Source organism: Emydura macquarii, unplaced genomic scaffold, assembly GCF_026122565.2.
Source record: "Emydura macquarii macquarii isolate MOO-44397 ecotype Brisbane River unplaced genomic scaffold, CSIRO-AGI_Emac_v2 contig_2734, whole genome shotgun sequence".
Classification (NCBI taxonomy): domain Eukaryota; kingdom Metazoa; phylum Chordata; order Testudines; family Chelidae; genus Emydura; species Emydura macquarii.
The window spans coordinates 3,725,943-3,740,157 of record NW_027132871.1 but is presented as its reverse complement, the minus strand read 5'-3'; the positions used below and the strand labels follow the sequence as shown (position 1 = coordinate 3,740,157).

At 41.3% G+C, this 14,215-nt stretch overlaps 1 protein-coding gene across 1 annotated transcript in view; it reads left to right on the top strand.

The window, feature by feature from the left end:
- Positions 1 to 13,944, top strand: part of EGFL6 (EGF like domain multiple 6) — a 98,718-nt gene extending 84,774 nt beyond the window's left edge. The window contains exons 12-15 of the mRNA XM_067566168.1: positions 7,376 to 7,459; positions 9,589 to 9,687; positions 10,686 to 10,951; positions 12,833 to 13,944. Coding sequence (XP_067422269.1) covers positions 7,376 to 7,459; positions 9,589 to 9,687; positions 10,686 to 10,951; positions 12,833 to 12,943 — 560 coding nt within the window. The 3' untranslated portion in view covers positions 12,944 to 13,944. The remainder of the gene's footprint in view (positions 1 to 7,375; positions 7,460 to 9,588; positions 9,688 to 10,685; positions 10,952 to 12,832) is intronic.
- Positions 13,945 to 14,215: the final 271 nt, after the last annotated feature.

The window sequence follows — 14,215 nt, the reverse complement described above, 5'->3', positions numbered from 1 at the left end:
CCACTCTAGGTATTCGCACGTCCTTGATTGGAGATTTTTACCCCCAGTGCTCATCTGGGTCGCACATGCGCTGTCCCCATCTCATGGTGCTGTTGGCCCCTTTTTTGGCGTGCGTGACCCGATCCCCTCAGTTGCTTCTCAACCATCCATGGTCCGAGATGGAGTCTCCAGCAGTTCTTCTTATCTCTGTCATCGAACCCTTAATAGTTAGTTTTCTATAGAAATTTTAGTTAGTTTACTCTTAGTTAGTCTAGTTAGCTCTAATTCTTACCTGTTTAAAAAAAATATTTTTTTTCCACTTACCTTTCCCCTTAGGTTAAGTTAGTATTCCCCCTGCCCCAGGACGGTGCGCCTATGCCATGCCTGGCTTTCAAATGATGCACCTCCTGCAGTGACACTATGCCATCATCTGACAGGCACACAGAGTGCATCATATGCCTGGGTGAAGGACACATTTCATATAAATATTCCCATTGAAAAAACTTAAGAGCCAGAGCCAGGCACAGTAGAGACCTGCAGCTGACGCTCATGCTCATGGAGAGATCATTTAGACCTGCTTCTGATCCTGGTCAAGGTAAATCCTCATCACAGGAAAACCCTAGCAGAAAAAAGACACTCAACTCCGCCTGACACTGACCATGGCAAGAAGAGGAGGTCACCACCCACAACAGGTAAAATACCCAGTACCAAAGAGGCTTTAGGTTCCTCAGATACACCAGCTACTGCAACACCAAATGATCTTCATTGCTCTGGCACAGAGCCAAGAGGAAAATCTAAATAGTCCTACTCCTAGATGGCACTATTAAAACCAACGGTCTGCAAAATGGCAAAAACCACCACAATCTCAGCACCAATAGAAACCCCAGCATCGACAAAAGTTATGGCACCAGCATCTGCCAAGCCAATCACATTGGCACCGATGACATCCTCAGTACCGATGGCACTGACAACCGTGCTGCATGGAGCTGACCTTGGCACCAATGCCGACTTCAGCGCCGACGACATTGGCACCAAGAAAACATACAGAAAAGCATTGGCACCATGAACAAGAGGAGGAATTCCTAACATCCTCCCCTCTATGCGGCATGGATACCTCCCCAAGGCATTTCACCCAGGATGAGTCCATCTCTCCCATATTGTTCTCTAGCGACAATGATGATGACAGAGAAGAGGCTAGATTCTCTTCCCAATATTCTTCACCTAAGGCACAGACAGCCAAACACCAGCCACATCCTAGACCTCCAATACATCCATGGTTTGGACCCCCATGGTTTGGGCCACTAGTTCCCTACCGTATGCAGTGGCCCAGATGGGATACTTGGTCTACATACTCTATATCTTACAGTAGACCATCGACTCTCACAGACACAGAACTAAGTCACCAGCAAGATCCATCCCAACAGTGGCTGAACCACTTGAACTGTTGGGGGACAGGGAGGAAAGTATGCAGCAGGAAACAACACTACCTGCACATAACTCTTCCTCCTCCCCCAAGATGAGGCCATAATCCCTCCATCTCCCACTACTGCTGATGATTTCAAGCAGTTCCGGGACCTGTTTAAGAGAATGGCAGACAATCTAGAGATCCCACTCCAGGAAGTTGCTGAATCACAGCACAAACTGCTAAAGATCTCTCTCCCCAGGGATGATGCCCCCATGGAACCAGCCGATAACATCTGGCAAACCCCTGCTATTATTTCCCCCACCAGCAAAAGGGCTGAAAAAAAATATTACGCACCCTCCAAGGGCACGGAATTCCTTTTTACTCATCCAGCACCTAACGCCCTAGTTGTTGAGGCAGCTAATCAGAGGAGTAAGCAACATAATCAAAAGTCGACACTACAAGATAAGGATGAAAAAAGAATGGACTTACTAGGCAGAAAGGTATACACTTCAACAACCCTGCAGTTAAGAGTGGCAAATTACGTGGCATTACTGTTCAATTACAACCACAACAGCTATACAAAAATGTCAGAATTTATTGAACAGTGTAAGGGGTTCCTCTGTTGAGCCTCTCTGCTTCGTTTCCCCTCTGGCCAACAAAGGACTCAAAGACCCTTCGATTTGCAGTAACCAGTGCTTTTTTTTACAAGGTGTACGTGAATTCCCACCACCTTACAGTGCCTTGCTTCAGCTAGCAGTCTCTGGGGCTGTTCAGGGAGACAGGAGAAGCCTCCGCACTTCCTTCCTCTCTCTCTCTGCCTTTCTTCATCCCTTCTGGCCCAGCATATAAACCCTGCTGGGTCAGTGGGGCAGCTGTTGCCCATTGCCTGATCAAGCCTGGGCAACTGCTCAGCCTGCGTAGGACAGCTGTCTCACCTCAGGTAATCAGGCCACCACCCAGTTAACCAGCTCTGCTGCCCTTCAGCTATAGAGGCTGGAGTGACAGGGGGCTGGCCAGAGGGTCACCCCCCCAGCACCCTGTTACAAACACATTCCGGTTAATAAGAAGGAACAATTTCAATCTCTCATAAAAGAGGGAAAACTGGTTGCGAGGAGTGCATTACAAGCCTCCCTCAACATCACGGACACCGCAGCCAGAACCGTCGCAACCGCTGTCATTATGAGCAGGACATCGTTGTTCCACTCCACAAGCCCTACCCAAACAGCTGAAGGCCATTATGTAGGATCTTCTGTTTGACAAGGTGAAACTCTTCACTTAGAAAATGGACAAGGTCATGCACACCAGGAAAGACTCTAGGGCTGCGCTCTGCACCCTCGGCATATATACATCTGTGACAAGGAGAAATCCATTTAGGTATCAACCTTGTAACTATAGATACTATCATCATCCACAATATAGGCGACATGATGCACCTCATAACAGACAAAGACCTCAGCGACATAGACAATCAAACCAGCAGCCATCAACATTCCAGGCTGCCCCCTCAAAGTCTCAGTTTAGAGGCTTTGGTCGAGGGCCTTCATATTCGGTTGTATATTTCCGGTCATAATTTGCTCATATGTTTGTTCTTGGTTTAACTCCCAATGTGTATTTAACATAAATGTTTCCTCTATCTACCATACAAAATACACAGTCAGAGTCGCAGTCTATTTGATCTTAGTGTGACAAAACAGTAACAAAATATGCTGCCGTCAAAAATAAAAATGATACTCTGTTTAAATAAAAGATCAAATTAAAAAACTGCATATATATATTTTTAAAATCATATATTATACATAAGGATACAATTTTGTAATGGAGGTCACAGATTCCGTGACTTTAATGGACCTCCATGACTTCTTCGGCGGTCAGCCCTCAGTGGCGGGGCTCAGACTGTTAGTCCTCCCCCAGGGTATTTTACTTTTGGCCTTTTCCTGTTGTAGCTTTGGGCAACCTATGCTTTTCCAGATGGGGTCCTGAAAATTCCCCACTGCTTTTTGTCTTCTTTATCGCATTGATCCCTAAGTGTCCAGCCAAGTTGTCTCTAAAGTTTGCACCAAGGCCCTGCTGGAACTAGAATGAAGGATGTGCTCAAAGTGAGCTAGCATTAACCCTTTAGAGCAGTGTTTCTCAACCTTTTTTGAAACAAGGGACCGCTTGCTGCCTTCCTCAACTGTGTCAGAGAGATCTCAGGGACCAATGCCAGTCCATGGACTGGTCGTTGAGAAACACTGCTCTAGAGGACCATCCTGTCACCTTCATTGACACAACTACTCAGAGCTCCGCTGCCTCAGAGAATGGCTTATGAGATGGCTCTCAAACCTACTTCATTTGCACTATAACATGCAACACCACCACTAAGCACTGAACCCCCAGGACTTTCTCCAAATGGCCTTTTGCTTGACCACATGCAGGGTTCCTAAATTCCCTTGGCAGGACTTTGTATAGGCCTTTTTATACAATGGCAGAATGTTTCATCTCCCTTTTTGGCTGCACCATTTTCTCACTATTGGTTGCTAAAGAAGGTGTTTCCATAAATGCAATTTCTCTGAGTTGTTCCAGTGTTCCATTATGTCATTCCTACTATTTTTGATCAAATAAAATCCTCAGGATAGCCTAAGTCTTGGTGGAGCTGATTGTTTGTTCCACTGTGCAGAAATCATAATTCTTCTTAACTCTGAGTCCTTCATGTACTAATACTATTATCTCTACAATGCCATGGTGTCCTGTTAGAACAGGGGCCTTACTCAAGATTGGGTGCTGTATTTAAAAAAAATGTCATGGACAATAACAACATTGAACACCTACCCTGAGGGCTGCAAGGACCTTGAAAAAGGAATAGCCATGCTGGGCACTTCAGAAAGAATGTGCATTCATCTGGGCATATGCAGAACATGACCATTTCTCTTCTGGTTCCAGAGATTGCCACCTACCCTGAAAGGGTTCAGGATAAATTCTCCTGACATAACAGCAGCCATGTAAGTTATCAGAGTTTTGTTAGTTAGTAAGTTTTGTATTCGTACAAACGTTTTGCAAGCAGCTTTTTGTCCTTCTCCTTTTACATGCTCTAATACAGTGGTTCCTAACCTGTGGCCCAGGGGTCAAAAGTGGCCTATGAGGGCTTTCAAAGTGGCCCACAGCTCCCCTCCCACTGGCTGCAAAAGGGAGCCGCTGCCCAAGGACTCAGGTGAAGTGCATTTCCAGAGTGCTAAAAGACCGGTGCAGGCTCCTTGTTGCAGCCAAGGGGACGGGAGATCAGCGCTTCTCTCCCCCATCTGTAGCAGGGAGCATGGCAAAGTGCTCTGCCTGGGTCCCTAGGTGCTGGGGTCCCTGCTGGAGCCAGAGGGAGAGGAGCACTGATCTCCCATCCCCCTGGCTGCAGAAGGCAGCCACTGCCTAGGTACCCAAGTGGAGCGCGTGGGGTTACAGGACGAGTACGGTTTCCCTGCTGCAGCCAGGGAGATGGGAGATCAATGAGGAGGGAGGCAGCCTCTTCACTGAACTCCTTCCATCTGGCTGCAGTGTGGGGCAAGGGAAGGGCTGCTGGCGGAGACTAATAGCCTTTCAGGGTTGTAACAATGATATCTGTGGCTCTTGAGTCAAAAAGGTTGGGAACCACTGCTCTAATATATCTGAAGGTCAGAAACCTTTTTGTAATGCCCTGAAGGCACCTGACATTTCGAGAATGAGATCCTGAGTGTAGCACTTGCCATTGGAAACAAAAGTAGAGACAGAGTTTGTCTCCTTGTTACACTGTATTTGCAAGACAGTTCTTCACTTGGAGCATTGGCAGCACACAGTTACACTTGCATATATGTCTCCCAAGTGAAAGCATAATGTAATTCAATAAACAAACCATTCTGGTAGCTTCTGTCTTTAGTTAAATCACTTCACTCTTCCCAGAACAGGTCATACTGAAGTTGTTTTTTCAGTTCGGCAAGTGTGCTTAGAGTCTCAGCTCCTTTTGCTAATGGTGGGCCCAGATATGTGGAATGACAGTAAAATGTTTTTGCAGGCCTTATACCCAGTCTCTATGTACTTGTTCCTATGTAAAGAAACAGGAAAAAAAATTATATATATATTAGTTTTAGCCTGAGGAAAGTTCATTATCCAAGTGATTTAAGCAATGGTCTTGGTGAAAGGCTGAAAAGTGCAACAAGAGAAGACAAGCTCTTGGCAATCCATCAAAGAGCACATAGCATTTCAAAGGTCTCTTTTCTTTGCTCAGTTCAGCACCTCTATAAACTGCCTTGAGGGCACGCATGCGTGCGTGCATGTGTGTGTCCTGTTGGGTGCCCAGGATTGTGGGATTGGTTCTTTTAGTAACAGCTTTTCACAAACCTCAAACAGACTTATGTACAGGAAAATCTTTTTTGTAACTTTGGCAGTAAAAGAAAGATTCAGAAGCTAGTTAAATGCATGAGGGGCTCCACTCATTTAAGGAGGTGGTGTATCCTCATTTCAGTGAAACTGAAGCACGTGTGTTTTGCTGAAACAGGCCCTAAATTAGTGGTACATACTTGGAGCAAACTCACAGCTAAACTGTAGGTCCTGTTCATGTATGGGAAAGGAATGGTTTTAAAAACATTACAGTGTAGGTGAATCCTGAGATATGGATAAGAGATTTTATCATTTATAATTTCTGTAGCTCCTGTTATCTGGCAGGGTGAGGGAAACTTGAACTTCTCCTCACTATGCCGTATGTGTTCTGTGGATGAATAGTGGACTCCCGCCTAGAGAACTGTCAAGCCAACACTATTAATAAGCAGTAAATCAAGGTTTTTCCCCGGAAAGTGGTACATTCAAGTTTTTATTGTCATCATATGCATTTGCAAAGAATTATATCCTTCATCACTGGAAGCTGAATTCTCCATCATGCCATTTGTGGTTAGTTGTACTATTTCTATATAGAGAGTTCTATGCTATCTGTCTTCTACAGGCTCCTCTTCTAGTAATCACTTAAAATAGTGCAAAAAAGTGAGAGACTATCTCAAACTGTCAAAAATACTTGTGTCAGGCTGACAATCAGTTGAAAACAATCTCAGGTTTCCAGTTCCCCAGACCAGTGTAGATCATACAGGTCGAAGAGGGTTTGGATGGATCTCTTGGGCTGATGCTGAGAAAAGCATCATGACTTGTTGTCTGGCCAGTGTTTGGAATAACATTAGTCTGGCTGACAGAGAACACATCTCCTACCCGCAATGCTGCAGTAAACCTGTACCAATTCTTCCAAGTTTGGCTTAAAACCAGTTTCTATATGAGAACTTGTTTACAAGCCCTGAAGTTCAAAATAGCTCAGATTGCACCTGCTCATTGATTCCAGACACCATAAAGAGGCCAAGGAGAAGGCAGTGGTATGGCCCTGCCTTCCCACTGCACGAGCCAGCCAGGTCTGGAGGGGAACACATACTGTATCTGCTAACAGGTGGTGCCTCTGCCTCCTATGGCAGTGCACTTCCCACTGACCCTAATGCAGGGCTGCGCATTCGAAGCACAACTGAGCTTATAATATTTTATGGCTTTCATGAAATTATTAATATCTTGAGTTTTCTATGGCTACTGTTTTCAAACAGTTTGCTGCCAAATCATGATGTCATTGACTTTGCTGTATTCCATTTCTTGTGAGCTTAAATCAGTGGGCTAAACATTGCAGCAAAAGAGAACTGATCATTATGACCAAAAAGCTGCATGTTCTTGGATACTTGATTGTATTGCTCTTTCAGTTCCGTTGTACATAGGATAAAATATAGGGTGCTGGTAGTAAGCAGTTTAAACAAATTGCATTCAATAGCTTGATCAAAATTAAAAGATTGGGGCTTTTTTAAGTTCAAAGTTCGCACCAAACCGGTGGCTAGATGTTGGTTCGGTAGTGTTGCTGATAAACATATGTTACATCATGATACCTATATGATGACAACTGGTATGCTGAAACATCAGTTTAATTCTCTGCTCCCTGTAAATTATTTGACATTGATAAGCCTTTTTAATTAGTTCCTAAGGTTAAAGAAGCAGCTGCCTTTGGTCCTGTCCTGGCACAGAGAAAAGTTCCATCATCAAAACCAGAACAGGAAGGTAAATTATTTTTCATTGCTACAGTATTGATTTTCTTGTGCAGCGTGTGTTTTCTTGGCACCCTTTTTTAGCTGAGTTTCGTAGCAAGTTGAAAAGTCTTTAAAGTAAAACAAAAGTCTGATTAACATTCTGGAGACAGTGCTTAGCTAAGCTGCTCTGGCAGTTCCTAGTTACGAGTTTGTTATTGTGTCCTCTATGAAACTTCATCTTTTAACTGTTCATAAATCAGGTGTAAAAAATTGTTCCAGGTTGAATCTTGACCTACAATTAAATCTCATTTCATTTACCTTTAAGAAACTTGAAAAGTAGAATAATGTTGGTCATCTTGAAAATTAAACAGTATTAAGATGAGGACTGCACTCAGAATGACCAAATCCCAAAGTCCATACAGTGTTTGTACTTTTGGTCTTTATTCTGGCAATTCTCAGAATGATTTCAATAGGAGTTTTGCCTAAGCAAGACTGAGTAAATACATCAGGATTTGTCACATATCTGAAATAGCACCACTATAAATAAATGGTGTTTAGTAAGTCATTGTTACATTTTATAGACATTAGAATGTTGGCTAAATTCATAATTTTTGTCTCAAGAAAAGTTTGCTGTAAAAACAGTAGAAGAACTACACAAAGGCCAAGATCTACCTGTTTAAACAAAGAATATGTGTGTCTGCCATGTCCTACCTTTCCTTTTTCAAACAAAGCTTGTGGCTGCAGAGAACACAGTAGCTGCTGGGAGTTATAATCCATGGCACTGCAACTCTGCACTAGGCAGAACATAGAAAAGATGGAAAGGACCCCAGGGTCAACAGGGCCCATTCACTTTGTAAGTATAATAAAATGATTCATGTGTGATATGACCACCTGATTTTAACCTGTTCAGCACTCCTGAGGAAGGTGAAACCAACTATCAATTAGAAATATGATGTGAGCCACAGTGGGAACTTCAGGAAGTTGATGGTATCTAAGGGCCTGATCCTGAGAGGTGTGAAGAAAGCCAGAACCCATGTGGTAGAATTAAAGGGGATGCACAGGGGCAGCTACATACTCAGGGCTGCCCTGGCCCCTGTTCTGTAGCTGAGGAAAGGTCTTCTGTGGAGCTATTAAGCACCCAGCCCGGTTATTTGGGCCATTGACTTGGACCATACTTGAGAATTTGGGGCTAGCTGAAGTTTGAGTAGTTTAAGGGTAGGATGAGAGTCAAAAATGATCCAATGACATTTTACCAAATCTTAAAAACAACAAACAAAAACCCCAACAAAAACTGAGAACAAACATGAAACATTTCAGCCCAAAGGATAATTTTTTCCTCCAGAAAGCTGTAATCATGTGAAAATGGACATATACAGTAACGGTACACGATAGAATGCCATGTAAATCCTTTATCTTAGCCCCACAATATAGTACATTCAAAGAATTGGAATGGTTTGGTTTGAAGTCACAAAAGCAAGGGAAACTCAGAAGGATGACTAGGGATGGCTGGTACACCATTCTTAATCTGACCCATTGTGCTTGTTCCTGCATTGTATAGTGCAGTATTTATTTCATTTCTTTTAATTTTCACAAATACAGAATTAGTATCTATGTTGTGCTCCAAACAATAGGGTCTTTTCAGTATGCCCTAAAAGTCAATAGATTCGGGCTATTTCAAACTAAGTGTTGTGGAGGGAGGGAGTTCCAAACTCATGGGACCCTCACAAAGGATGTCATGGCTCTCTTTTAAATGGAAGGGGCTGGAGCCGATCAGCTGACCACAACTGCTGCAATATCATATAAGGAGAGAGGTAGTTCCTCAAATTGGCAGCTCCCAGGTCATTCAAGGCTTTACAGCTCACAACTAACACCTTAAACTACACCAGGAAACCAGCAGGCAGCCAATGAACTAAAAACAGTATGAAATCATGTCCAGGTGGGAGGCTCTTGCAGTAACTAGTCACAGCAGATAATATTATGAGTTAAGGTAGGAATTGCTGCATTGAGTCTAAATGCTATTTAGGGTTTAATCTAAGTCAATGCTATTTGAATGCATATTTTGATTAATTTTATTATTAACTATTCAAACATAACTTCGTAACTGAGAGTCATATCATAATACAGCGTATTGCCTTGTTTTCTTTTTCCTCCAATGATGTTTTTCAAATTTTTCAGTTGATTGCAGCTTCAGTCAAGGGATTTGTAACTGGAAACAAGACACTGACGATGACTTTGACTGGAATCCTGCTGATCGAGAGAATGGTATTTAAAATACATACTGTTGCTAAGATTTAAGTGGATAGTTTCTATTCCTGCCACCCTAGCAACAGGTCCCAGAGCTCAGGCTCCAGCCTGAGCCCAAATGTCTACACAGCAGTTTTACAACCTTGCGAGCCTGAGTCAGCTGACCAGAGCCAGCTCTGGATGTTTAAGTGCTATGTAGATGTACTCCCTGTTGCACTCCACAATTTTCACTCTGGACATTCTCTCCCTTGCACTGATTGGTCCAACTATCCCCTGTATCCTCCCTTATACTCTCTTCACCTCAGCCTCTCTTCACCTATCCTTCATACTCTCATTTTTCCTTCCCTCCCTCTTTCCCCCTCACCCTTTTCCCTTCCATGTCTCTTCTCCCTTCCTGTGCCTTTCCATTTATCTAATTCCCTCCCAGCAACACCTCCTCCCAAAACACTCCTAAAAACAATGGAACTAATGTGATGTTTGCTCGCTATCACTGTATTTGCTTTGCTCGTGTGTTCTGTCTTTTTCTCTACTTTTTGTCTGTCATCTATTTCCAGTGTAAAGCATTTTTGGACAGGGAGTGTTAATTACTGTCTGTATAGTGTTTAGCACAATGGAGTTCCAAACTTGTCTGATCTTAGATATTACCATAATAAATATAATCCATAGTATTAAGAAGGAGAATATATTGAGTTACACAAAACAAATTTTGGATGTTTCAGACTCTGAGAGCAGAGAGAGTTTAAGTGCTGTATTGAATCTTTATTTCCTTTGAAATGAAAACAAAATGCAAGATTGTTCAAAGAACTGATGGAGTTATAGATGAAAAATTAGACTATCTAATCCATCCTTGTTCCCTACATAGTATATTCAACAGTGTTTTTCCAGATTTTACTTATTTAAGTGATGAAGCTTCCACTTATTATTATCTTGGCAAACTGATATTCAGTTTACTAAGAAAAATATTTCACAAAATGCAACAAAACACACAAAGATGTCTGTTTCTTTCCCCTCACAAGGTGATGGATATTACATGACCGTTCCAGCCTTTGTGGGGCACAAAAAGAACGTTGGGCGTCTGAAACTTCTCCTCACTGGCCTCGAGCCGAAGGGCAGCTACTGTTTGATTTTCAATTATCGCCTTGCTGGAGAGAGGGTGGGAAAACTCAGAGTGTTCCTGGGCAGCCACAGAAGTGTGCCTGCCTGGGAGCAGAGCAGAGGAAAAGATGAAAGGTGGAGGACTGGAAAAATAGAAATGCTTCAGGGAGAAGAGACTACTAAGAATGTAAGTAAAAGCAGAAAACAAATTGCAATAACTAACACAACAGCTTGCATTTCATCCTCACTGATTCTTAAGCATCCTATAGACTGTTTTGTAGGTATACCAATTACCAACTACGGAAAGCCACCTCTAAAGTAGAAAATGGGAGCCATTCTATGCTAGCAACACCACCAAATAATTTTCGAGGAGACAAAATAAAGGATAATATTCTGTTGAAACTTCAGGGACAATTTAGCTAGAGAGAATTTAATTGCCTGAGTCTGTCAGGATGTTAAGGAGAAGAATCTTATCATTTTGTGAAAGTTCTATCAGATCTTTAATGATCACAAGTAGTCAAAGCCTCTGATATATGTCTCATTGCAAAAAAAGGCACTGAGAGAGTATGCTTTTTTTTTTTTTTACCTCCACCACAACTGCTTTTAAAGATTGAACTATGGCATAGGTAGTGAAGGATTAGAGCTTTCAGGTTAGCTTGCAATGTTTCCTGATAATTTGATGGGGTGTACTGAATGATCCTCATCATCAAATAACCTGGGTTTTGGGTGTTTGCACAAATGCCCTTTAATCAGAGAAGGAACAAAGCTATCTAATGCAGATGCAATCCTCATTGTTAGCCAAGAGCCTGTATCCAATGTGTGTTGACATGCTTATTAGTTAACTTCATGATACATGTGGTGGTGCCTCCAGTCCTGATATTACATACACAAAGACTTGCTTTCTCCATATGACACAAATACACTAGAGGCCAGATTCTCTGGTCCATATGAGCTGTGTTCCATGCCATACCAGATGGGATGTGACTTTAAAGGTGAGTTTATCCTTGCTTTGCAGCTCCTGGTCGCTGGGACTAGCCAGGGGATGGGATAGTCCTGGGAATTATTTAGAGCAGCCCAAAGTCCACATCTCCAAGGGACTGTTCTGGCAGCTATGGATTACCAGAATACACACCTATCCCAATATGAACAGGAAATGGATGGTGCAAAGCCACTTTGCCAGGCCTTACCACCCTGGGATTCCCTTATAAAAAAAAAGGAGAATCTGTGGATAGCCAGTTAAGCTGGGTTTCCAGCTGCTTTGGCAAGCAGGGGCCAGAATCTGCTCTGAGGATTGCAACAGGTACAATTAAAGTTTCCTCTTGACACTTTTGGATCGGATTATCATTCATGTCAAGGTCCCTTTATACTGCTTTGGAAGAGGAGAGGGCTTTTATAAGGGCATAAATGTCATTGGTGGCCACTTCCAGGCCCTTTGGCACTACCAGAATAATGTAAAGGAGCTTTAGTGTAAATGAGAATCAGGGCCCAGATCCTCAAAGGTATTTAGGTTTCTAACTTTGATTGATTTCAGTGGAACTATTTCTGTAGAAGTTAGGAGCCTAAGTACCTTTGAGGATCTGGGCCTAAATGCTTAGATAACCTATAGATAAGCACTAAGAAATACCTAAAACAAATATTGGACTCAGTAACCAATCATATAAATAGAGGGCAAACTCACAATTGTAATATCCCCAGAGAAAAGAATATACACAAACATCATATATCAGCAACAGATATATTTGTTACTTTATTATAATATATTCTTGGTTTTTAGAGAGAGAAACCACTTTGTTTATACTATAACAATAGTAAATTCCATTCTGAGAATCAATTTGGTATTGTAGATTAGCGTAGAGGACAATCAGTCTTGCTCTAGTTCAGATATTGTAAGAGTTATAAAAAGATCAGGGATTTAATGAGGTTAGTCTTCCTAGATAGTGATAAGAATACAACCCTTCAGTTGATATCATCTCATTCTAGTTAATTAACTATCTTTCCTCTTGAACAGTTGTTAAATGTTCAGATTTGCTACCTCCTCATAATTAATGTTGTTTCTTTCTTACATCAGATCATTTTTGAATCAGAACGTGGGAAGGGCAAAACTGGAGAAATTGGAGTGGACACTGTAAAATTGGTTTCAGGCTTATGCCCTGAAGATCAATTGATAAAGGATATCTGAGCATGTTATTTCTACTCCTATTTTAATATTTGCTTTATAGTACTGTATTTTGTTACATCATGACCTGGATAAAAATAAATCTGAAAAATATGTCTTGAACTTAATGCAACAATGCAAACAGAAAAACTGACATGCACAAAGTATGCACAATGCTTTTAGGTACATATTTTTATATCAGATATGCTAAAACTTGCTTTGAGTCTAGCACTACTATGTACTATAATTCAAGGTAAGGTTTATAAAGTATGGAACTATTTGTCTTGCTTTTCTACAGTATATGTGCTTTTATTTACATAAAATTCCTTTTGAATGATGTCCTGATGTCTTATATTCCACTTTGTCCACTTCAAAAGAGCACAGAGCAGTATTTAAGAGAGATTTATTGCCTCTAATGACATTTACGTGACCCTATAACAACTTTTTCCCTAAGTGCCTTGTCCTGATTATTAACAATATAACATTTTTATCTGAAAGTGTAACATTGATATGGCTTTTTAAAGTGCTTTTAGGAAGTTCAATGATCCTGATTCTTTACTGTCTTACCTCTTGTGTAGTCATTTATCCCTGAGTTAAAAGTGTGTCAAACCCTACCATTCTGATTTTTACAACTACTTTGTACTCATTTTGCACTGGTTTAAATGACTATACAAAGATGCAAAACAGTGAAGAAATCAAACTCAATGTATTTTTCAAGTGAAGTAATATTTTTGATGGCTTCATGGCATAAAAATGGGAAGTCTGTAGTTTATATATCTAGGAAATATGGCATCCGTTTTCTCCTCCATTCACATGTTTATTTGTCTCTAAATGGACGGCAATTAACATGAACATGGAGGAGAGAATAGCTGATTTTGTTAGACTGTACAGATTTCAGTTAAATTCCGATATTTTAATATGTAGGTCAAAAATCTGCTCTACAATAAGGACAGAGGGAAGCAGTCTTTTCCTTTAATGGATGGAAACAAGTTTTCCAGTCGAATAATGTATTTTATATGTGTATTCATTGCTAATAAAATATGTGAAAAGTATGCTAGTTTTGAGTAAGGTTTTTGCATCACAGACCTTGCTGCTGGAAATAATCCCAGTGTATTTCCTCTAATTTATAAATATATATGTTCGTCTTTAAAAGTTTATACATACATGAAAAAGGAATGTCAAATGTTACAAAACAAAAAGAACAAAAAATGACCTAACACAAGTATCTGATTATATATTGCTCTTCTTTGTGACAAATGCATGTCCTCTATTCTCAAATTTGATTTCCTTTAAGCA